Genomic DNA, 25,640 nt, shown 5'->3' with positions numbered 1-25,640 from the left:
GGGAGCAACGGACAAACCCGCCGATGACGTGTCGAACAACATGGCCGCGCCCGCGATGGAGCCCAACGAGCACAGTAGCACTGATCTTCTAGAGATTCATCTAGAGCGAACAGACAGCGCTAACTCCGAATCTCCTTCAGAGGATGCAAACTTCGCAAACGATGTAGTCGCACTTGTTCAGAAAGAGATAGGTGGCGACCTTAAGTCGCTAAAGAAGGTGTCAGGGCTTTTGGAGAAACTGACACTAGAGAACAAGCAGCTGGAGGAGCAGGTAAATAAAGCCAGAGAACCGGTTAACAGAAGTGTTGTCAAGAATAAAAACAAAGTTACGATTTTTTTTAACGTGTGAGATAAACTACACCGAATTCTTGACTATTTATTTTAGTCAGTGTTTTGTTATTGTGAGTGCATGAAATTAAATTTACAAAAGTGATTTTTACATACGCTGAAAGCGTATTAAATGCAAGCGAGATTTCTAGTTACGCTTTTTAAAGTAACTTCGGTAAAAATAAATTGTTGGCATATTAGCGAAATTATGTACCATCGTCGTTTAGCTTGACAGATGTTCACGTAAATATGAAAAACGTACTTCTTCTGACCTGTACTAAATATACTTATTATATTTTTAAAGGATTTTAAAAAAAATCTATCTGAAAAATAGGTAGAACCTAGTTGTCTGAAGGATAGTGGGATATTGGTAAAGCTTTAAAAGGGCAATAAATACATTTTAGAGAGTTGCACTATATTGAAACGCAGTCATTCAATCTTTTTTTTAATTCTAAATATGACATTTTTTTTGGTAAATAACACAAAAATTATTGCTGTATTAAATCTTTATGGTTTTGATGCCTGAAAACCCCTTTTACTCTGATTTTTGTAAATGCATAATGTTCTTTTTTTATATATTCATTTAGTATTTCAGTTTTATATATTTACAGTTCTGTTATCAATGTTTATTTTAGTATTTTGCTGTTGTTTTGCGTATTTGTTTATTTCACGAATGCGTCTGCGTTTGCCTGCAGGTGCTGACCGTGTCCTCTTCGGTGCCGTTACGAGTGTCGGCTGCCCTGTCCGCGGCAGAGGAGTCTCGAGTGAAGCTGGAGTCTTTACTGGAGAGGGAGAGACTTTTATCCAATACTTTGCAGCAGCATCTGCAGGGCGCGCAGGTCTGGGCTGACAGCATCGGGCAGGTCTTGGGTCAGCTAGACACATTAGAGAGGCACATGAAGTACCTGCAGTGTCTGGCTCGTATCGAGGAGCTCAGGTAGGTTGCGCGTCCTTTTGGGGGTCACCGAGCGTTCATATTGGCCTCTAACACTCTTCGCTTCTTTTGTGTGGCATCAGCGACAGCATCCAGCAGTATCTGATGACCAACAGCGTGTGGGATGCGGTCGGCGCCATCGACAGGATGGCCTCTCTGGATATGGGTCTGCGGGAGTCGGGGTGTAGCCACCTGCTGGCTTTCCTCAGAGAGACACTTCGCTTTTGGCACAAGATCCTCAAAGACAAACTGTCCAGGTGTTAGGCTTATTTAGAACCGCGTGCTTAAAAGAATCAGTGCTTAGAAGCTCGCGCTAAACGTTTGGTTCCGTTGCAGTGATTTTGAGGAGGTCTTGACGCAGTTCCACTGGCCGTTCATCTCGCCCCCAACACAGACCCTCTCTCCCCCGGCCAACGCGCCGGAGCTCAACAGCCAGCTGGAGCTGCTGGTCTCCCAACTGCTCTCTCTCCAGACCTCGTATCCTTCATCTGCTGGAATGAAATCCACTTTAATATTGATTCATTTTCTGCATAGACCGCAACACAACTGACGCATTTAAGGTCCGAAAAGGTATTAAGGGCATTGTTAAAACAGTAGTTCAACTGCAAAGTTATGAAGCTACGAGAATACTTTTTCTGTGCAAAGACGACAAAATAGTGACTTTAATCAACTTTAATCTTCTCTTCAGTGTTGCCTTCTTGAGAGTATAGCACTTGAACTGTTTGTGTCCTTACTACCTTTCTGGGCAAAGCTTTCAGATTTCATCAAAAATATCTTAATCTGTGTTCTGAAGATGAATGAAAGCCATGCGGGATTAGGAACGATTGAAGTCGAGTAATTTTGGGGTGAATTAACTGAGACGATTAAGTCTGAGACAAACTACATAAAATGCTTTTTTTAATTTAATTAAAATGTTGATTTCGAGGGGAGGAGCATTTTCAGATTTGGATTAAAGATTACGGAGACGAGTAACGGATTTTTTTTAATTTTTGTGGATTGACCTGCACGAATGAACAAAAATAGCAATGTGAGCTAACAGAATATAGTCCATTTTGATTTCAAGTGGACTTTAAAGTGTGAGACAATCTACACCCGATTATTTTACTTTATACAGTATTTTTTTTTGTTCTTATTATTTTCAAATAAAACATATTTTCTGCACTGCATTAAAGTGTTAAATAAACTACGCAATATAGTTAAGACCAACTATTTTATTTTATTTACAGCATTTTTTACTTATAATAAAATGTATTTAGGTTATTATTGTATTGTATTTTTTTTTTTTTTTTTAATTTAAGGTACAAAGCTGGTATTTTCCTTAGCAGGCATTGAAGCGATGACCTTATATCAGAGAAGATAGAGACGTCTCACCCAGGGCAGTCCCAGACTCCTCCACTCTCGTTGCCCATTCAGATCATGCTGCTTCCCCTCAGTAAGAGGTTTAGGTATCACTTCACTGGAAACCGTCAGACCAACAACTTAAGCAAGGTCAGCGATTATACATTTGATAAACTATTGTATGTACGTCGATAATATGACATTACCTTAAATCTTTACAGCCAGAGTGGTATTTGACCCAAGTCCTCATTTGGATGGGAAACAGCTCCAACTTTATGGATGAGAAGATTCAGCCTATATTAGATCGCGCAGGCGCCAAAGTTAATGCAAGGGTATGTTAATCATTGCATCTGTAAAATTCGGTTTTCTGCATGTTCTTTTCTTTAAATTTTACCTTGTACTTTTCAAATCAACATTTCGTAACTAAGCCATTTCAGTAAAGCCCTTTCCTTCTGCAAGCTTGAATTCAGATTGGCCTCCATCCAATCAACAATACTAGTGAAATACATTTCACTTAAATGTGCATCACAACATGAATGAGAAAATCTGTAGCGAATTCCTTTTTAGTGCATCTGTAGGCCTTAAATTCTAATCAATCTGTCCTCCAGGTGGAGCTATGCAGAGGACTCTTGACTCTAGCACAGGAGAAGCTCGCCCACGACGCTCCTCGATTGCTTTACGACGATGCTCTCTTCTGCCACCTTGTAGACGAGGTGTTGCAGTTCGAAAAAGAGCTCCGCAGCACCCACAGTTACCCGCGAGCCTACCCCGGCGTCTTGCACATACTACTGGAGGAGACCGTGTTCCAGAAATGGCTCAGTGTGGAGAGAAAGAGTGAGTGTAAATGCCGCAAGTTTAATTGTCAACTTTTCAGGATCTACGATAAATGACATTTTGTATGTTGCTCTCTAGTGGCCGTGGAAAAAGTGGATGCTATGCTGTCTGCAGAGGGAGCCTGGAGCTCTCAGTATAAAGACATCACTGATATGGATGAACTTAAAGCACCAGATTGCGCAGAGACCTTCATGACCCTTCTGCTGGTCATCACAGGTATCAATAGCTAACATCATCCTCATATTTGATGCTTTAGATAAAAATTAGTTACTGAATCTATTCACAATCCATCTCTTAGAACGGTACCGCTCTCTGCCGTGTCCGCGGGCTCAGCTCAGTTTCCTGGCTTTGCAGAAGGAGCTGGTGGATGATTTCCGTATCCGTCTCACGCAGGTCATGAAAGAAGAGTCCCGACAGCCGCTGAGTCCTCGCTACAGCGCCATCCTCAATGCTGCCAACTACATCTCCACCGTTCTCAGTGACTGGGGGGACAATGTTGTAAGTGTCTTTGAGTCACACTGAGGCTAACAGGAATTTGAAAGTGTTTCCAAACCTGTTTCTGGAAGGTCATAAGATTCATCCTTATTTTTGTACCCTTCTATTCGCATGAATAAATAACATTATAGGTCTTGATTGAGAACAGAAACATACATGCATAAAAACTTTCCTTTTGTTTTCTCTCAGTTCTTCTTACAGTTGCAGCAGGCTGCAGTGTCAGTCGGTGAGGAGATCCTGGGTTCTCTTGGAGCCACGGAGACGGGGCGTCTGGCCTCTCTGGAAGGATCTTTGTTTGAGGCCCTGTTGGCCCTGCTGGAAAGGCTACGAGGAGACATGCTGGGACGATTACTGGATGCAGTCATGAGAGACGTCAAGGAAAAGGCACAGCTGTACTGCAAAGACAGGTACGGGTGGGAATAACCTAAAAAACGTCAAATTTAAAGGATGCCTTGAGTTGATGTGTTTTGTTTTTTTTGTCCATGTTTCGTGTAAGGCTTCGAGAGATCCTAAATTGGTCTTTATTTCACTTAAATCAGAAAGTTTAGTTAGGATTGTTTGAATCTGTGCAGTGATCTCTTGGTAGTTGGAGACATTGTGGTATTATTATCAGGGCTCTTTTTGTACCAGGTTGTGTCACGTATCTAAAGTGAATCTGGTTTATTTCAGGTGGATCTCCCTGCCATCACAGAGCGACCAAGCCACTATGTCATTATCCAGCTCTGCATGTCCCATGATGCTTTGCCTGAGAGATCACCTGCTCCAGCTGCAGCAGATGTTGTGTCTTCCTCTGTTTCAGATGTTCTGGCAGGGTCTCGCCGAAAGACTCGACAGCTTCATCTACGAAGAAGTCAGTCTCTTGCCTCAACTTTTTCACCGTTAAACCTTAATTTAACCATTACACTAATGTTCAGAAGTTTATATTTAGTAACATTTTTCAAATGAAAGTAGTCTCTTGTTTAAGCAAAAATGCATAAAAAAACTGTAATATTGTGAAATATTAGAAATACGGTCACTTAAAAGCTTACTGACCCAAAACATTTTAACAATAGTGCATCTTAGCCTCAAAATCAAATGCTTTAAGAAAGAGACACATCTTTCATATTTTAGCCAGAATGAACTGTATTTAAAATCTCTGTACAACAGTTTGATAGAGTGTGTTGCTTGTCTGTTTTTTTTGCTCTCACCCTTAGCTGATCCTGTATAACCATTTCAATGAAGGCGGGGCGGCACAGCTTCAATACGATATGACCAGAAACCTTTTCCCTCTTTTTGGGCACTACTGCAAGAGACCTGAAAACTTCTTCAAACAGTAAGTTTGTTTAATCAGTGCTAATGTTTTAAGCAAACCTGATTCTAATTTCTGCTCTTTACTCGTCTCAGTGTGAAGGAGGCCTGCATCATCTTAACTCTTAAGGTCGGTCCGGCGCTTCTGCTGTGTGATGTGCTGAAGCAGTCGGAAGAAGATGATGGTCTTCTGAACCACCAGCAGCCCAGCCCGGAGTCAGTGCTCAATGAGCTGGGAGTCTATAAGTTGGCTCCCAGTGACGTGCAGATCCTACTCAACCTCCGCTCGGCCTGGCTCAACCAATCATAAATCACTCAAAGCAGTACCAAACACTAAAACACCTGTTATACTTCAGATATAACTGAATGAAATACCCTACATCAGCCCAGACACAGTATTTAAATTGAACTGAAGGGAATTATGAAGAGTATGTTGGTGTAAAAATGTAAAACAAAAAAGAAACAAATTAATTAAAACATGTTTTTGTGCTGTCTTCTTTATTTAGTGTTAAATAAAACAGATTTTTTTTTTTAGAGCAGATCAAGGCTGTGTTTTTTATTACAGAAGAGAGAGAAGCCACGTTATGAGGGCTGTATCTTGCAGTGTGCCACCTGTTGCATGATTAAAGCAGCGTTCCAGGCTCTGAAGAGTCAGCTTGCTTGGGTCAAAGGGCATCTGCATGGGTACAATCAAACATCTGAATAACACACACATGGCTGGGGGAGTTTTACATTTTTAGATGATACTGATAACTAATTAGAAATCTTGCTGTGGTGTCTAACTTAAGTTGAAGTATTAAATTACTAAAACTGAAAAGAATTAAGGTAAATAGAAGTGTATAAAAAATTACAAAATGAATCTAAAGTGAAAAATATTAAATTATAGCAGTATATGAATAAAACTAACCCCTATTTAGAAACAAAATGAGAGTGTAACACTTCACCTCTGTGATGGGTGCTAAACTGAAATCAGACTTCAGTAAATTCCTGATTTCAGAGCATATCTCTGTAGTTTTCTCCAAAAGCATTCCCTAAGAAACCATTGTAGATGAACGACAAAGACGGGTAAAGTCAGTGTCCTCTACATTTAGGGTTAGTGCAAATGTACAACATGACGATTTAGGACACCTGTCGGCGAGGGGTGGGTGTAGTCGTTCTCTTCTGCTCCTTTTCTTCTTTTGGGCTAAAGGAGGAGACTGAGCTGGTGGACGGTGAAACATGCCCATCAGCCTCCACACATGCTGTGTTCAGCAGGGCATGAACAGCTTTCAGCCTGGATGGAGCAATGAGAGTAAACATAACTCAATTAACTACCACTTAAATCAAAAGGAAGCGGTAAATCCAACCCACAGTGCCCTTGCTGACAATAATGCACTCTGTAAAAACAGTGTATGTGTATCCAACACAAACGAAGGTTTGTCTTTGGATAGATAAACATAAAATCTACCTGTCCAAACAGACTGCTCTTTGTCCAGCCTGTAGTGCTGCCACTGCGTCTGAAATAGGGCTCATTGCTGATAGAGGAGAATTATTTACAGCGAAGAGAAGCAGAATCTAAAGAGATCAAATACAAATTTGCTCAGAAACCGATATGTATTACAGAGAGAACCATTTAATTTAAATAAAGGACAGATAGATTAAAAACATACTATAATTAACTAAAAGATAAAAAATGTAAGGTCTGATTACCGTGTTGTCGTCTGATGTGGGTCTGTACCACTGGATGATCAGTTCCTGGATGTCAGTGCTGGCCCAGGGGTAAAGATCTGACAATGGCTGGTTATGCTGGCAGGAGTTAGGAAAGAAACAACTATAATGCTTTTATTTTTTTTCTATTATCATTTTGTGGTAAGGTAATGCATGTGGGAATAGAAACCTGTATTCTCTGATGCTTCAGTATTAAAGTTGAAGGGGGATCAGGAACGGCCCACTGCTCTCTGTAAGAGGGTTGGTGATGACTAAAGAAGGTGTGTAACTGAGAGAGTCTGAGAGCGAGTTTAGGATCACCGGACATGGACAACAGCCCATAAACACCCTGCACTGCTCCTAAATAACACGGCCACAGTTACTTAATTACATAAAAACATATACAGAAGATTTTCAGAGTTTAGAACTGTTGAATGAACTGAATAAAAATCCTAGTTTAATAGAGTTCTGGTTATTTTTCCGTACCTGGTTGTGAAGAGACCTGTAGCAGGTTGATTAAGTGCATGTAGTAGCGGGACATATGAACCCAGGTCAGCTGAGGGCATTTCATGCTGTTAATCTCATCCTCAGCATTCATGAATGCTTCAGGACTGGAGATTGAGTTCCCAGCAGTTTCTAGCCCCCCTGCCAATGCAATCAGCCCATGCTCATATATAAAAATAATACCACTATTCAGCAAAGATACATTACATTGATTTAAAATGACACCAATTTGAATCCAATGCAAGACTTAAATCCTATGTCTAATGCAAAACTACTTTGCAAAGCAATTTTGGGTTAAAGTTTACCACAGGGATGGAAGAGATCATTCAATGCAAAGTCAGGCAGGACTTTTACTGAGGAAATGGGTACAGGGCCTTCAGTTTGCTCTGTGAATCGTTGCAAAGGATCACATTTGCCAATAACTTCTGATGTCTACAAGACAAAAAAACACAGATAAATAATTTATACTGAACACACTTCATACAGATGTGTGGATGATGTCCTTACAGACCTTTAAAGCTACTCTCAAACAAATCCAGCAAAGCAGAAGGCAGGTCTCTTTGACTGTTTCCTAAGGAAACAACATATAAATATGCATAAATATCACAGAAGTACTACTGTCATTCTCAAATTTTTGTCAAATTTCACAGCACCTTTCTGGTCTCGTCAGGTGCTGTTGTCAGATTTTCAAAGAACGAGATATCTTGCAAGTATATCAATGCCATTTCCATGTAGCAACTATGTGTCAATCTGAAATACACATGCATAAAAATGAGAGTCATTTTTGAACAGAATTAGAGGAGAACTTTAATAAAAAAAAACTACTTACCGCAAACTTTGGCTAAGAATAGGATTAAATGAGGTTAAACACCCAAAAAAGGCCTCTAGGACGTTTTGGGGATCAGATTTTTGCATGGAAATGAGATGTTTGCCTACCATTCCTGCAGATGTGAAATATCGACCAACTACAATTATTACTGGTTCATAAGAGAAGATGCTATATATAAAGATCACTCTCTACTGGTCACCTGTACAGTAGAGGATATCAGCCTCCAGCTTGCGGTCTCTGTTTGCAGAGGCCTGAGAGATGCTGAGCGCAGACTGCAGAACTTCTTGAGCAGATATTAAGGAACTCCAGGGTTCCTTGCCTTCCTCAGAGGAATTTGACAAAGCCTGCAATGCCAAAAAGTGACCTAGAACAGAGAATCAATAATCATTATAACAACATCTGCTTGAGCCAATTTACGAAGCAATATTTCTATACGTTAAGTAGGTGAGTTAACTGCTTAAGTTTAATACTTAGAGTTATGTTTAGAACAAACCCCTAACCATGAAAGGAATATCTATACATTGCTGCATTTTTTCTCGTCTTACCAATCTGCATGGTTGTCTTTGCCAGCAGGGGAAGCTGTGGAAGATAAATATTCTTCAGGCGAGACAGTAGTTCCACTTGACCTCCTTTTTTGACACCTATGGACTCTCCAAAGGCACAGAGCTGAAAACAAAGAACAATATAACCACTATAAAATATCTAAAACAAATGTAATATTGTTGCTCTTATATATTCAGACGTTTTAACACCTTTTAGATAACAACAAAGGTGAACTCCCCATACATTTTGAGCATTATAATATACAAAACCTGTTGCTGCAGTAGTTTCTGCGTGAGCAGGTGGAGAGTCTGGCTTCCTGTTCCTCTCAACTCACTAAGAAGTAACACAGCCTCAGCTAGAGTCATTTGAGAGCACAGAGGAAGTGCACTGCGCCCAGATAACAAGCTCACAATCTCCTGAACAGACACACACAACACATATCAGCCAACAGAATAAGTCAAATAGCACTAAATCAAAATCAACTGTCATAACAAACTACTGACCTGTAGCATGGACGTACTGTCTTCTCTGGGTCTTCCACGATGTGTGTTGAGTTGGACACCTTGTAAGAGCAGCATGGCTTTAGTGTCAGGGTCTCCCCAGGCCTCTGCCTCCTCCAGGCCCTCTTTCAGCAGTCGAAGAGCCTCTGCACTGCTGTCCGCACCTGCAAAAACAAGCCCAAATTATCAAAAAAGCAAATACCAGTTACATCCAACAACATTTACACCACATTAAACTTTGCAAAGCAACTAACCAGAGCAGATTGCAGTTCCAGGAATATGGCCTACGAGGGAGCGAATTACCGCCAACCTACAGCGCAGCCAGAAGAGGAGATCCATGCGTTCTCTTGCTTCCACTTCTTCTGGAACATCTCCGCTATGGAGAACAGACTTTGCATCCAGGGAGCTTGTCTGCAGAGAAAAAGACAGCATAAAAGCCTAATGAAACTGACGCAAGATCTAAACTGAGCACTGAATTTATGTGAGTAAATCAGAGGTTGATTATTACCTGATGTGCTTTGCCTCTGGGTCTTCTGAGAGCAGAGGAGGGTGGTCCGGGAGGAGGCACTGGGCGGAAGTCACTTTGAAATACAGGAGACCTCTGAAGGAGCCTCAAAGCAGACACTGACAGATCTGCACTATAACAGAGAGGAAATATGTTTAGATTTACAAAGGATTCAAACATACAGACACGCATGCATCTCCAGGAAAATACAATACATAAAAACGTTTCATATGTTCTTATGCCTGTATGGCTGTATTTTCTTTTGATCAAAACCAAAGTAAAATTGCTAAACCTTTATCATTTTAAATAACTGCTTCATGTTTTAATATATTTTAATATTTAAGTTATTTCTGTAATGACAAAGCTGAATTTTTAGCTACCATTACTCCTGCTGCTTAATTTTTTTGTGGAAATCCTGATACTTTTTTTAGGACTCTTCAGCAAATTTAAATTTCAAAAAGAACAGCATATATTTGAAACATTATAAAATCTTTACTAATCATTTCTGATTACATTAAATCATCCCTGATGAATAAAACTACTAGTTTCTTAAAAAACAACAACAACAATAGTGTTTATACAGACACACAAATTCACAAACATGCATTTTTCCTCATGATTTTAGTTTCTGTACTACCTGGCAGACATTCTGCCCTGCTGCATGTTGATATTGGACATTAACAGTCTGATCTCCACTGCCAGCTCCATTTCTTCAGGATCAGTGCTCAAAGGACATGGGGTAAAGAGCTCTGGACCAACCAAAGCATTTGCTTCTTTTAGAAGTATGGCCTGAAAGAGACAATAAAAAAAGTTTATGTTCACTTTGTCCTTAATGTTTTTGGCCTTTGGTAGATGCATTTATATTTGTGTATATAACTTTATACTTTACAGCTATTAATGTTATAGGGTCAAATAATGTTAAAACGCTTTTATAGGCCTAGATCTGGAAGAACAATTTAACAGAAATGAAAGTGGAACAGCTTTAATGGTAAAATGGAGCACCTTGACTTCTCCTAATGTGAGTTTCCTGGCACTGAGCTGGAGACTCTTGGACTCGTCAAAGCTAGAGACATCAGGCAAACAGGAAGTACTGGAGCATTTCTCCTGCGATTCAGACAACTCTGTAGGTTAAAGAAAATAATTCAGTAATATGTTATGGAGATGTATAATCTGTAATTGTCCATAATAAAATAGTATTGATATGATACCTGGTCTCAGTGGCTCAGGCAGGTCATGAATAGTGCTACATACAGCCAAGATGAGATGAACTCTGGCCATCAGGAGCTGCCTGGTCAATTTTGAGCCATAAAGATCCATGATGTCTTTACTTGGCCTCCTGTTAAAAAAATCCTCCAAAACCTGAGAAAAAATCCCACAATGTATTATGATTTTTACAAACAGTACAGCACGCTGTCAATGACTTGATGTACATGTGAAAAAACGAGTAAACCTACTAGAAGATTGGAAGGATCCAACAGCGGTTTCCCTTCATTAAATATTCCTTTTGTCTGTGGGAATTTTTTAGCAGCCATTAATCCAGTATTCAATGTCATATGATACTTTAGAAATCTTTCCAATATGCTGATTAGATGCTAAGGAACTCAACAATACTGCAACAATACTGCTGCATTACCCAGGATGGCTTCTCCACTCTGTGATGGCCTGCATGGGGTACAGGCATTTCCCTGCCAAATGTGAGACTGCTGAGTTCTTTAAATGCCTGAGTGAAAGCCCCCAACTCTGTCAGTACCTTTACCTGTATACACAAACTTAATATAAACCCACAAGTCTCAAATAGAAAAATACATTCAACTAAACACAGATTTACCAAAACATACAACAGTGTCTTCAAACCTTAAGTATTCTGCATTTGACAGTGAGGTGTAGATCCCGACACACCGTTCTGGCAATATACAGGTACAAAGCCAGTACAGGAAGAACCTGAAATAAGCAATATTAAGATGGACCAGACATCAACTGTAAAATACACAAATGTGACCATCTTAATGTAAGTGTCAAGGAGTGTTTCGCTGGTACCTTGAGAAGGTGTCCTGAGGTATACAGCCAGTGGCAGAGAAAAGACAAACTGGCAACAGTGGTGCCAAGATTCCCTCGATCTGGCTCAGAGAAGAGGTCAATACCTGGTATCAGCTCCGTCTCCACAGAGTATGTGGAGTAGGACAGGTCAATTATTGGATGGGGCATCGAGGCCATCAACAGGCACTGCGGAGCATATAGCCTTATTTAACTCTGAGTGTTGACATGTGTGCTGCTGGTCATAATTTTCTGGTCATAAACGCTACTTTTTTGACTCTAGGAAAAGGGGCTCAGTTTTCACCTTGAAGAGTTTTCCAGAGAGAAGGCAGCATTTTGTGCGCTGATCGATGTTGGAAGTCAGGATGTGCCTGTCATTAGAGAAGAAATCATACTGCTGCAATGAAGCACAGTCACAAATACACTTCATGGTTTCTCGCTTACTGTGCAATCTTGGCTGAAAGCAATGCTCCTTGAAGACAGCCCCATATCCCAGCATGCCGCAGGGTTTCCTGAGAGGAGCTGCCTCCCCACGAGTCGCCATCCCAAGATTCCAAAACTCCAGAGCTTTGCAGAGCACTATCCAAAGCCTTACTCCAGAAAGAGTGTGCCGATCTAGACATAAACACATATTAATAAAAATGTTTTTTTATCCTTCTATGGTGTAAAATCAAAACATCTTATTACTTAGACTGCTGTACAAATGTCTGTGGTTAGTAAGATTACTTTTACAGAAATGAATAGTTTTATTTAATAAAAAAAATAGGTTTCTATTTAAAACTTCTATTCATGAAAGAATTCTGAAATGTAAGCACAAAAATATTAAGCAGAACAATTATTGAAGAATGGCACTGAAGACTGAAAATAGTGGAGCTGCAAATTAATATGGCATCTTAAAATATTCAAACAGAAAACTTGTTGATCAATGATAGGTCACAAACATCAAAATATCTCAGCAACCACAAGCTCCGAAAAGGTAGTGTAAACATATAAAGTATACTATTCTCTAAGTAAAATAATGCAGTGAACACATCATACTTTCGATTTCCATTGTAGAAATGCAGATTTCCAAGGTCATGGAGGGCTTGCACCTGAAGAGAGCTGTACTTATTTGCTTGAAGATATTCTGCATAAAAAGCACATCTGTATTGCAAAAGCTCTAGAACAAATTCAGCTTATAAGATGTCAAAGTTCAGACTGGTTCTCACTAATAGAATTGTTGTAGGAAGAGAAAACAGTCTGGATGTGTGCTGCAGGCAGGGTGGTGCTGTAGATGGAGCCCAGAGAGCTGAAGTCCTCTGCAGACAGGTCTGGAGGGCTGATGCCTGGCGGGGTGCCGGCTGCCATGCTGAATTCCACTTTTCCCTGCTGAATACTGCTGTTTTCTTTAGAGAATGGCACCTCAACATATGCTGAGGCCACATATAAAGAAAGGGTGTATTTTGGGTGTGAATTTTCAATTTAGAAGTAAAATATGGTTTGTGTACTTTTTTAAAATGTAGACAGACTTTCTTTTGCTCATAAATTCCAGAGGGAGGCCAAGGCGTAAAAAAATGGCTTTGTTACATTTAACGTATGTTTCATTAAATACGTTTGGGGTTTGCCTCTTATGCTCACCGAGGCTGATGATTTTATCAAAAATATAATATGCCAATTTGGTGCCAACTTATGCTGTGTGCAAGACTTACATTGCTGCGTGTTCGCCAGTAGCAGCAGGAGTAGAGTTCGGCTGTGCTGAAAGGTCAGCAGTGTGTGATGTTTTTCCTTTAGAGTCTCTCTGAAACACTGCAGTGTGTCCTCTACATCCAGCGGTACACACACCAGGCACATGGCTCTCTTCACATCTACAGGTATTTAAAAAGCACAAACATAAAACTTATTTATGTAAAAAAAAAACGTCAAATATACATTTGTGTCATTATACATACAAAATGGTAAATTAACCTGCAACCCATTTTGTACCTAAAAGTTTCTCTGGGTCAGTGATCATAATCTGACCCCCTCCACAGGGACACAGTAACTGTCTGCTTGCATAATTCCTGCATGTCACCTATGGATGACAGTTACAAAATGTAATTTTTCCAACTCTAATGGATGCACAACTGGAATATCCATTACAAAGCTTTTCAAAGAAAAGGCTATGAACTCAAAATTTTAAGCAGCTCCTGTCAAATTTAATCAAAATTTTGTGTATGTGAACATTAATGTCTACCTTCTCTCCAGAGATCATTTCAGTGTAGGTGAAGTGAGGCTGAGGGGCTGGAGGGCCCCCGAAACAACTGATCCTGTCCAACAACTTCCTCTGCGCATGCACCAGAACAGGTGTTATCATATGAGAGTAGCGCTCCCTGAAACGCATGATGCACTGCATTTCAATAGCTATACTTTTGTGATTTAAATTATATTCATGAACATTTATTTGTTTCATTTCAGCAGGTATACAAATTAATGATACACCAGCATCAGTGAGATATCAGCTTACCGAGTATATGCATTGAAAAGTAGGGCAAGGTAAGCCAGATTCTCCCACTTGGCCTGATAGTACAGAAGCTCTAATGTGTGCAGAACCAGAGTCTTCAGCCAACGCAAATCTATAACTGTCACGTCATCCACTGGGCCAGAAAAGCTCAGGCTGGCCTCAAGCTCTACATCTTGATCATCATAAACACTCCACAGCTACAGAATAAGAAAGCAACAGAATAAGAAAACAAATATGAAAGATATCTTAACAGGTTAGCTGTCATTTTATGAATGGTGCAAATCACCATTTTAAGGGAGCTGTAGGATGACAAAAACATTTTTTAATATTCAATTAATTTAGTTTAATAAAATAATTTACAGTAATAATTATATGACTCAAAATCCTAAATATTTTTTTTAAATTTAATTAAATTATTTCACTTAATACATAGAGTGCCTTTGAACAATGTTCAATAAAGTGGACCTTCAAATCAAGATTGAGAACTACTGTTTGAGAGGTGATGTGGATTAACCTTCAGCTTGTCCATCATGTCCATGAGAAGATCTGAAGCCAGCAATAGTAGGGGAGTGATCACTGCATATAGCTGCTCTATCATCAGCTGTCTGGCATTGGCATCAGGGCCTTGGGTTTGCTCTATCATCAACGCCAATGTGTTGGATTGGTCCCAGAAAGTCCGACATGCCCATTGTAAAGTTGTCCAGTGACCCCAGCGATGTGCCAGCACCTAGTGGAAAAAAATAGGAGATGCACACAAGATAAAGGACATTGCAAATTAGTCAAACTATTAACATAAAACTGCATTTACCATGGCTCTGCGCATGTGTACAGAAGCTTTGTTGAGTGTGTCCAGTAACTGAGACGTGGTTTGATGAGCTTTAGGGCAGTGGGTGTTCTCTAAGTTCACTCCACCTTCAGTGTCACTTTCTGCAGAGCTGATCTCCTCGTCACTGCTATTTGGTTCTTCTGAAGATGTAGTGTACATTAGGACAATCATAAACTGAATCTACATGTAAAGATCTACACTACCATTTAAACATTGGGTTCAGAAAGAATACAAAAAATGGGTTTCAAAAATAATAATAAAAAATGTTTAATACGAACAAAAAAATCGACATAGAATGATTTCTAAAGTATAATGTGACTCTGGACACAACAGTGAATAACAGTGAAAAGCTAAAGAGACTTAACGTACTGTGATTAGTAACTTTAACTTTGTGCTTCACTTCCTTTTTATGAGCATGGTGTCTAGGATGGAGTAAAACTTTGGGATGTTGCAGAGTCAGTTCAGGTGGCCTGATGTGCTGTGGAATATTCTTCCACATAATCAGCATTCCACAGTGAGCCAGAGAAAAGAGAGACTGCGAAAGATGGCTGAAGCTGGAATGGATAGAAAAAAGCTCAAGTTTCAATCGAACAGTTCCAGAGAAAATAATAATCCAAAAGTAACAGAACAGACGAAAACTTTTAAGATGAGCTTGAGGTTGAAGATCAGTTTTGATGACAGATCTGAGTACCAGAGCTTTGGTGGGACCAGGTTCCTCCTCAGCAGGCCTAGGTGAGCACATGCCAGACTTAGATTCACATGGCAACGCCACAGTGAATCCTCAGAGCGCATCTGCCTTAGCTTCCAGCGGCACTGATGTCTTCTGATAAGAGTTGCCAGATTATTTAGCAGGGCATCCACAGCTCTGAGCTCTCTGAGGGACACAAGAGCAAAAACAGATAAAGTTTTAAAAATATAACCACGTACACTCAAAAGTTCGGGGTCAGTAAGATTAAAGAAATACTTTATAATACTATTTCTAAAGGATCATGTGACACTGAAGATTGGAGTAATGTCTGATTAAAATTCAATCTGTAAATGTATTAAAATTAAAAATAGAAAACTACAAATAGAAAATAGAAAATTATCAATTAAAATAGAAAACAGCTCTTATTATAATAAAATTTCCCACAGTTTTTACTGTATTTCTGATAAAAAAATATATACACATAGATTTCGAAGCCATAAAAAATGCACAGAATCAAAACTATTGAATGTTAGTGTTCATGATTTGAAATAAATTTCAAAGATGGATATAAATGAATATTTCAATGTTCTGCAAGTTGGGCTGAATATTATTTTACTTTTGAGAGTTTTGGCTCTTGAATGCAACCAGAAGTTTCTTCTGTAGCAACTTCCTGCCATCCCAAAATGTGCCATCTTTTTGTTTCTAAAACAAAGATTCAGAGATTATTTATAAATTGAAAGAGAACATGCATTTAATTTGTCCAAATGTGTTCAAATATATCACAATGCTAACACGAAACACAAGCTTACTTTGGTATTATATTCAATCACAGAAGTTGTGAAGCCTTTAAACTCATCCCCTGGTACACCTGAGCTCTTCTTTAGCCCAAACAAAGCCTCATCACGTCTAGAAGAAAGAAAATAAATTACAGAAGGAAAAGAAATGTAACTCAAAAAACACACACTGACTGCAAGCATGGACTACACAAAAACACACCTGCTAAGCCAGTTCAAGATGTTCTGCTCCCACTGCAACACAAGATCCAGTTCACCTTCTAGCAGGGCTTTCTGGAGCAAGCGCGAAACAAACTCCAGAAAACAAGATTTCTGCTTGAATTTCATCACTACTCACAGACAAATGCAAATATACAAAATAAATGTATAATACTTCTTTTAGTGAATCAGATTTTTTTCTATATGTGTTTTTTATACCCTCTTTAAATGCATGCTGGAGGGGGCTGTTTTCAATCAACATGTAGAGTACAACAGGGTCTTCCTGTCCAGTAAGCTCACATCCATTAGACCCTGCATCAAAGGCCATATAACATACTTTGTACTGATTGTTTAAACATTGCCCTCCTGATTAAGATATAAGAAAAAAGAAGAACCTGTATTGTTGCAGGATGTGACATCGTGGTTTCCTAATGTTTCTGTATGCATGGTTTTCGTGGCAATGGCCTCTAAAACATTTAGCTGCCTGCTTGGCCCCACATCATGGATGGAAGCAGCCTTCTTCTAAAAATTCAACACACATGAACTGACATCAATATTTATTAAAGCAGCACAGAGAGATATGATAAACAAGACACATCACACACCCCGTCCAGCTCCACTGATGATGTTTTTTTGGCAGGTTGCTGTGGGGGCTCATTGATCTCCTGAAGAAGCTTTATTCCCAGCTCAAACACCGATGATGCCATACGACTCCCCTGAGAGGAGCTCAAGCTCTAAAAGCACATAGAAACCGATTGAAGGTTATAAAGTTTTTTTCTTCTTCTTTTTTTAAAGAAAGAAATATAATTCTTTGCCTTAGCAAAGACACATTATATTTAGAAAAAAATAACAGTTACTACCTTGGCTAGATAATATGTCATACAAGCGATCATGTGTTGCAGGGACTCTGTGGTGGCAAAAGGCCGTTTCTGCTTAAGGACCTCTGGAATCTCCAGAAGCACCGTAAAGCACTTTAACAGCACCTGAAACACACATGCATGGAAGCATCTAAAGTCAAATTTGCTATGTCAAAGCTATCATATACATCAACGGCTGATTTAATCAATAAATTATGGAATTCTTGAAATGTTATTGTTATCAAGCACATTTATAAAAGCAGCCACCTCTATGACAGGCTCAGAAGAGATCTGGTTGAAGATTAACGGAGTGAGAAGGCCGTAACAGGTCACTACAGCCTGCAGGGCTCCACCGCTGTCATTGAGGTGCAGAGCAAGATCAATGGCCACCAACATCCGTTCACACTCTGAAAGCCTGGCCTCCTGCAATGGATGTGCAGACCGATCAGTTTTACAAGTAGTAAGAAGAATTACTTGAGAAACACTGGGAGGTATTATTATGAGATGTCTTATTATTAAATACAGTATATAACCACCATAAAGCTGTTTTAATCACTTTGTTCACTAACCTGGCCCCAGATCAAAGGCCCTCCATCACAGAGACTGTCACAGAATAGTGCCCCTTCTTGAATGTCAATATCTGTCTGGATGAAGATGGTGAAAAAAAACAGCTGCTGGAGGAGAGGAGAAGAAAGCTGCAGGTTCTCTGGGCGGAGTCTACATTAAATAAAAATAGATGACAAACAGAACAGATATTTGATATGACACATGACTTACATTAGATTATACTATATTACATTATATTGAAATAAACCTTGTTTGAGCCAGTCTTTCAAGACGTGCGTCTTGTTCTGGCTCTGGAACCTCGTGACTTGAGTTTGGAGAAGTAAAGTGGCTCCAAAGCTCGTTACAACTTCTTTTGGCAAGGGAGTAGAGTCTTGTCTGATAAGCTACCTAAACAATATAAAACCTAACATTACGTGGATGGCTATTTTATGCAGCACAGAATAAAGTTTGATCCATTTACCTGAGCTATGTGGGCCCAGGTTGTTAGTAGTGGTAGAGGCAGGGAAGCTAGTAGAGGCCTGGTGGTCTCTCCAATGGCACCCCCCACCATTTTGCCCTGAGCATTAAAAGCAGCCACCGCAAAAATGTACTTCTTATTAGATTCCAACCCATCTACGTGAAGTAAACGTTCGCCTCTGGCAGGAATCTGGTTGAAACACAAATTTAATTTCAGGTACCGATTACAAATAAACAAAACAGAAAAAATAAGGTAAATCTTTTCAACCCTACCATATCTCCAGTCCCACACAAGTAGCAGTCTTTAAGTCGTACTTTTAGGTTGACACCTTCTGCTTCTCTTCCATAGATACAGTACCATCTAACCTACATCGGAATAATAGTAAATTGTGTTCTTCAGCAATTACATCAAACAATAAATTCAAAGGGAAATCAACAGATATCAGCTTATAGAGGAGATGTGACAACCTCCTCCTCCAGGGAGTATGGTGCAGGTTTAAAGGTCATGGAAATGTTGGAGCGTGAGAGGAGTATCGGGGCTGGTGGTGGCTGTCTCTTCTCTGCCATTCCTAAATGTTTCTCTGATGGATAAGCACAACTAACTAGCCTCCTCTCTTCAAGCTCAGCTTTTTCCATTAGTGTTATGGCCTCCTGGAGAGATGAAAACAGAGTTTATGTAATGTTATGCTGATGTGATGTGACACCAATTGAAATACTGACCTCAAGTATTTTCTTGGGTTCTCGGCTCATCTGGTTTTTCCTGAATGCCAACAGGGCTTTCTGCACTAGGAAAACACACTTATAGATTTTGTTCTTCTTGATTTTTTCAAGTACCGCAGAGTCTGTCAAAGAGAAAACATGTGTAAAACTGTCTGCCTGTTTTGGTACCGACGTGTTAATATTACATTGTTTTGAAAATTACCTCCTGTAGGCCTATTTGTTTCTGAGGTCTGTGATGAAATAGTATGCGACTTCTTAAACTCCGCCAAACTCATCTCATCTGAGCAGATCAAAAATGGCAAATTGAGTGAAATGCAAAAAAAAAAGTGTTTCACTAATATGTTGAAAGATTGCATTTCTCTCTGACCTGTCCAAGAATCAGATAGTTTGAGACCAAGTCTGTACTGAAAAACCAGCAACTCCAAATGTAAATCCATGGAAAGGGCAGCAAGGTCAGAGGCACTGCTGATTTCCAGGACTCTGTCGCTCTTGGTACTCTTAGTGTCACAAAACTTCTGCGATTAAGAGAAATATAACATCTTGTAAAGCATTCTTATTGTATCAACAGTAACAAGATGTAACAGAGATTTTGCTGCAGTAATTAAAACTGAATACGTTCTTCTTGCCTGCATGAACACCTCGTCACAGACAACAGAACCCCCATAAAGTGACCTGGCCCTTCCTCTAGACACACATTCCACACCTCTTTCCACCAAATCCAACGCAGTCTGCAGCTGTTCAGTTCTGGACCTCTGCACACATGTTAAATACATAGCTTTATTATGGTTAAATCCTGACACAATTCCTTAAAACTGCATTAGATTTTTTACATTTTAAGATCATTTCACTTGTTTATGATCTAATTTATGATGCTACAACATGAACTTTCAATAAGGTTTTATATTATATTTCTACTCTCGGGACAACATACCATAAACAGGGAGCTTGCAGATTTTCTAACAGGAATGGACTCTTCACTGCTATCTTCAGTGGTGGCTATAGAAAGAAAAGTGCAAAATAACGGTTGTTCAAAATTGTGGCAGGAAAAAGACATTTTCTTATGCTCACAAAAGCTGCATTAATTAGATTCAGACAGTAAAAACTGAAATATGTGAAATATTATTATAACTGTCTTCTATTTTAAATGGTCATTTATTTCTGTGATGTCAAAGCTGAATTTTCAGCACTATTACCTCCAGTCTTTAGCATCACATGATATTTCATGAATCAATCTAATATGCTCAAGCGACATCTATCATTATCAGTGTTGAAAATGGCTATGTTGTGTATTATGTTTGTGCAAACCATGATACATTTTTAGGGAATCTTTAATGTTTACAGCATCTGTTGTAATATTATGTTGTAATAGTAATAGTACATAGACTGCTGCTGTGTGAAATCTCGTCTTTGTGGCACATGGTACCTGTCTTTCTCCCAGACTGTGGTGGGGCATCCACGCTGCTTTCCAGTACCATGGCTAATCTCAGAGTCATTTCAGTCACTAATAAGAAGTACACTTCAGCCAGCTGGTGGTCATGGGCCACTTCACACAGCAAAAGGAGGGTCTCCACCCACTTTAAAAAAAAAACATGCTATGGATTCAGCAACTAATGTTATAAGATCCATGATTGCTCCATGATTGCTTTTAAAATTGACAAAGTCTCTTTACTGTTTTTTTAATAATAACCTGGTCTTGGTTTGCCATCCTTCCCAGGTAGCGCACAGATTCATAGTGTCTTGACTGTGCTCTCTGAAATACAGTTTTGCATTTAGCCCAAAAGAAGAGCACAAAGTCCAACACCAAGTCTGCATTTGGCTGGATATCCTATTTGAACAAAGATACGCATTGTTAGGTTACCTGTGACAGCTCTTCAGAGAGAGTAAAGAGAAAGACCTGACCTTTTCTGTCCTGCAGACACAAGCATGAAGCGTCTGAATAAGATTGAAAAATTCTTCCGTCATGATTGCTGACACAGTGTTCTTGTCTGTCAAGGAATAAAACAATAAAAGAGTGATGATTTTTAGTTAGGGTTTAAGAATTTTACACAAACCCAAAAATATAATATATAATATATAAATGTCCATGAGTGAATCAAATTATGATATTAGTACCAGCTTGACCATCAAAAGCAGCATCTTTCATGATGAATTTAACTCTTTGAGTGGACATCAAACGCTCTCCAGCCTCCAAAATCCTCAGCTCCAGCTCATACTTTCTAAATGCGCGTCCTTCCATGTTCTGTGAACAGTACAAGAAAAAAAAGTAGATAGCAGTCTGGCTGACATTTTAAGCCATATCACAGATGCACTCACAGCTAGCGCTGACATAAGTGCCGTAGAGAGCGAGCTGAATGTGCTCCATTGTTCATATCTGAAGAGCTGCTTCACGAACTCCACCGCAGCATCTACTGCAATCTTACTCTTTCCTGAGAGAGCCAAACAGAGACCCTGAGCAACATATAATGCATAAACACAAATATGAGTAACAGAAAATGGCAAGTTGACTGCAAGCATTCACCAGCAACAGCTGTGTCAAAGAGAGAGGACATAGGAGTGACTGCATTCACAGACGCAGGCAGGCTCTCATCAGAAGTGTGGTCAGAATCACCAAAACCTGCAAAAGAAAGGATATTAAAGCCCTAAAAGCCAGTTTACAATAATAGCCATATTAGTTTGACACCAATGCACAATAACGTTTTATTTAACATATGCAGTTTTGTGGTCTGTCACTTTAAATGCTTAATTTAAACAGCTGTGAAAAATGTTCAGAATGTAATAACAACGCTATTATTAATCTGTTATTGTTACATTGATATGGTGGGCGCTCCACTGTTCTCTGAGTATTCGAAAAAATTTGCAAAATTGTATAGCTGTTCTTTTCGTTATTGTTACATTTAGTCACACTGAGGCAGATGGGACAAAAAAGTGTACCAGACAGCAAGCTATTCCCAGCCGAAATGAGCTCCAGCACCACATCCTGGACCTCGAATTCTTCAGGCAATCCGGTCTGCAGAGGCCTGACAGAGCTGTCTTTTAATGCTTCCAGCACCGCCAGAAAGCGAGCAGCATTGCCCTCGAACATCTCCATCAGGATACGCTCGGTTGGTGTGCGAGGCCACGGAATCTACGAGAGATACAAAGGGATAGATAAGAGTAAAAAATAAGATACTGGAGAGGAACTAAGAAATATATGTATTCTATATTATTACATAAATAAATACTCACTAGCTGAAGCTCTTTCAAAGTGCTCTTCTGTTTGGGTCTGAAGAGACCTTTCGGTTTCCTTCGGGGCTCATACACTGAGCGCTTAAACACCATCACTGCAAGCTTCTCTCGGTTAATGGAGCGATAACAGTAATCAAATATGGCGGTTATAATGCAAGAATGATGAAAACAACAACACGATTCATTTAAGCAGCATTTCCTCACTTTTATTGTGGCCTCCTTATAAGCTTGTTGGGTCTCAAACGACACCTGAGAGCCAGTCATCTCCTCCAGTTTGGCCAGTTCACTGATTTTGCCAAGAGCTCGGCGCGCAAACACCTACAGTATTGCACATCAGAAGGCAAGAAGGACAGATTGCCAGTAGGCTCTCGAGTAATAAGTTGATACAGCGTTTTGATGTGAACTCACCTCTGCCTGAACTGAAGCACGGTCGTGAAAATAACATTCGCACACAGCACAGTAAAGTGTGGCCCTCCATGGCAGGAAGTTGGCAGTCAGCAGAGGAACAGAGGTCTCTAGGCACGTGCATGCCCATAGTAGGTACTCTAAAACCTGAACAAAGACCAAAAAAAGACTTCCAAATGTGCAAAAATATACTGTGAAAAACAAACAAATAAATACAGAAATATAGTGTGTAATATGTGTTCCAAATATTAAGGAATTTAATTCAATTGATAAATGTAATGCAAGCAAGCATCTTGTTGTTTTATCTATCAACCAACATATTTGCTATTATTATTATTATTTGGAGTTTGTTTTACTCTTCTCAGCTCATTTATGTTTGTCTATTTTAATGTATATCTGTTTTTAATAACATCCTGAACGGGGATACGGGAATATAACAGTTAATACATAAAAATAAAGTACACTAACGTTGAAATGCAGATGGTTGTTCGATTTAAATTTCTTAAGCTCGCCAAGGCTGCATTTATTTAATTTAATGTTAAAAAAAATGGTATTATAATTTAAAATAACAATTTTATTTGTATATATTTTAAAATGTAACTTATTCCTGAAAAAGAAATAATTTTGAGCAGCCATTACTCCAGATTTCAGTGCCACATGATTCTTCAGAAATCGTTTGAGTATTTTATTACTACTTAATTAATTATTATTATTAATATATTTTGATTTGATGCTTTGTATTATCTATGCATGATCTAAGTCGTGCCGAAACGCGAAAATCTTCACTGTCACTTCTGACGAGTTAATGAAAATACACTGACCCCAGCGGTGAACAGTATTGTGAAAAGCGTTCATAGATAAAGGCATGTTGTTTGCGAACCTGTGAGGCATGGCCTGCTGACATCAGGAATCTGCAAACGTTGTATATGTGTAACGAGCCTGAGGAAAAACAAGCCACGGTCACCTTCTATTGTCAGTGTGATATTCTACACCCAGAGGTCGTACTGAAGGTACCATTGTAAAGAAGCCAGCATAAACTTTCATCGGGCAGAACGGTCTGCATGAGAACGCGCACGAATCCCAGGATGCTCAGCAGCTTTTGAACCCCACTCTGGTCCGGCAGCGCACCTCTCTCTTTCTCCAAATAGAAGATGCAACGGCATTCTCCCTGAAGAGCACGGAACTACAAAAACACAGTTCAAAGGTCATTGACATTGATGCTGACACCAAAAATGACGCGTGCAGTTCAGGCAGGATCCCTAACCGTAAGTCGGGCTCTTTTCGATTGAAAGCCGTCTGAGAAGAAAGACTGCTTGAGATGCTCCACGTCTCGTACGCTTTCCAGGCTCAGTGTGCAGAGCTGCTGCAGATAGAGCCTGTACCCCTGGCTGAGAGCAAGCCTGTAAAGCTTAAAAGACACGATAAAATATATTTATACGAAGGGAATATATGTGACACTGGATATCTACATTAGATATTTTGTAAATATATCAACATTTATTTTTTTGAGTAGTAATATGCATCGCTAAGGATTTCATTTAAACAGCTTTAAAGGCGATTTTTGTTTATTTTGCACCTTCAGTCGAATGTCGTCCTGTTCTAACAAACCGTAGCTTCTTTATTCAGCTTTGAGATGTTAAAAATAAACCTCAATTGTGGTTACAAAAAGGGTAATGCAGAGTTTTATTTACCTTGGAATCGAAGAGGAAATCTGCAGTTTGCAAAAGGTGCTCTTCAAAATAAGTGGGAGGAAGGCGAGATTTATACTTGTTCCATGTTTCAAACAGTTTCATGGACCTGTCAGTTAGCACACGTTTTGTATATTGTTAAACATACTTAAACATCGATAACGTGATGTAAAACGCTACAAAATATCAATGAAATGTAAGTTTATATCTTACCCTCTGGAGTAGGATCGGTAGTCGTAGTTCGGTGATCCCGAAATCTTCTTTATATGAGCTTTAAACTCTTTTAGTTCGCTTTGAAAAGCTGACAGGACGGGGTTGTTTTTATCCAGGGGTCCGTAGTAGGACGCGGGCGCGGGGTCCATGTCCGAAACAGCGAGAGGCGCTTTGTGTTTGACTCCGTTGTTATGGATACGACGCGCGCACTCTTTTTCAGACAAGACCGTGCGCGTACGTGTCCTATGCCAAAAGAAAATAAATAAATAATAATAATAATAATAATAATAATAATAATAATAATAATAATAATAATAATAATAATACATTAAATACACTTTAACACATATTATTTTATGAACCTGATCAGAGTTTTATTTTTTGCTTATTTTTTCTTGGGTGTTGGAAAGCTTAATTATATTCAATACCATTTCCGAAATACAATAAATGAAAACAGACAAAAGTAAAACTTGCCAATTTTGCTGATTTCCTTCCAACCGTTTATCTTTAACAACCTGCCATCTACTGGGCATTCAGTAATGGCGAATCTACCGCAAGATGAGTATTATAGCTAATATCGATACCTAGTACTTAGTAATGTATAAAACATAATAATATAAAATGGTAAATATTTATATGTCGTTCATGGAGTAGTATTTATTGTAGTATTTATATTCCTAACGAATCTGCGACCTCGAAAGTCAAGTT

General features: G+C 39.3%; 2 protein-coding genes across 3 annotated transcripts; one reads left to right on the top strand and one right to left on the bottom strand.

Moving 5' to 3' along the window:
* rint1 (RAD50 interactor 1) lies at positions 1-5,715 on the top strand. The gene is made up of 13 exons (XM_043237935.1): positions 1-271; positions 1,023-1,264; positions 1,345-1,518; positions 1,598-1,738; positions 2,596-2,749; positions 2,821-2,931; positions 3,208-3,433; positions 3,512-3,649; positions 3,732-3,931; positions 4,118-4,335; positions 4,598-4,778; positions 5,122-5,240; positions 5,312-5,715. The coding sequence occupies exons 1-13, from the start codon at positions 41-43 to the stop codon at positions 5,523-5,525; spliced, it is 2,349 nt and encodes a 782-aa protein (XP_043093870.1). The 5' UTR covers positions 1-40; the 3' UTR covers positions 5,526-5,715.
* Positions 5,697-19,912, bottom strand: cfap54 (cilia and flagella associated protein 54). 2 transcript variants are annotated; one of them, XM_043237934.1, is made up of 52 exons: positions 19,769-19,912; positions 19,604-19,681; positions 19,402-19,523; positions 19,150-19,332; positions 18,955-19,047; positions 18,686-18,871; positions 18,473-18,612; positions 18,228-18,375; positions 17,926-18,081; positions 17,662-17,784; positions 17,407-17,535; positions 17,197-17,323; positions 17,021-17,113; positions 16,806-16,932; positions 16,619-16,715; positions 16,426-16,511; positions 15,813-15,995; positions 15,491-15,675; positions 15,104-15,261; positions 14,810-15,022; positions 14,299-14,492; positions 14,029-14,164; positions 13,779-13,866; positions 13,505-13,660; positions 13,025-13,228; positions 12,855-12,942; positions 12,261-12,431; positions 12,121-12,187; positions 11,820-12,005; positions 11,637-11,723; positions 11,416-11,538; positions 11,237-11,290; positions 10,991-11,141; positions 10,785-10,903; positions 10,420-10,571; positions 9,786-9,915; positions 9,532-9,688; positions 9,281-9,441; positions 9,047-9,193; positions 8,780-8,900; positions 8,434-8,598; positions 8,235-8,346; positions 8,059-8,155; positions 7,917-7,976; positions 7,711-7,837; positions 7,388-7,546; positions 7,092-7,261; positions 6,905-7,000; positions 6,663-6,769; positions 6,344-6,488; positions 6,160-6,246; positions 5,697-5,891 (listed from the first exon to the last, which is right to left on the bottom strand). In XM_043237934.1, the coding sequence occupies exons 1-52, from the start codon at positions 19,836-19,838 to the stop codon at positions 5,775-5,777; spliced, it is 6,831 nt and encodes a 2,276-aa protein (XP_043093869.1). In that variant the 5' UTR covers positions 19,839-19,912; the 3' UTR covers positions 5,697-5,774. The 2 variants fall into 2 exon arrangements, 1 of the variants encoding a protein (XP_043093869.1); XR_006250785.1 differs by lacking the exons at positions 5,697-5,891; positions 6,160-6,246; positions 6,344-6,488 and having other exon boundaries at positions 6,726-6,769; positions 7,092-7,152.
* Between the last annotated feature and the right edge of the window lie 5,728 nt (positions 19,913-25,640).

This window comes from Puntigrus tetrazona, chromosome 4 (genome assembly GCF_018831695.1).
Source record: "Puntigrus tetrazona isolate hp1 chromosome 4, ASM1883169v1, whole genome shotgun sequence".
Lineage (NCBI taxonomy): Eukaryota > Metazoa > Chordata > Actinopteri > Cypriniformes > Cyprinidae > Puntigrus > Puntigrus tetrazona.
This window is presented reverse-complemented; position numbering and strand designations above follow the sequence as displayed.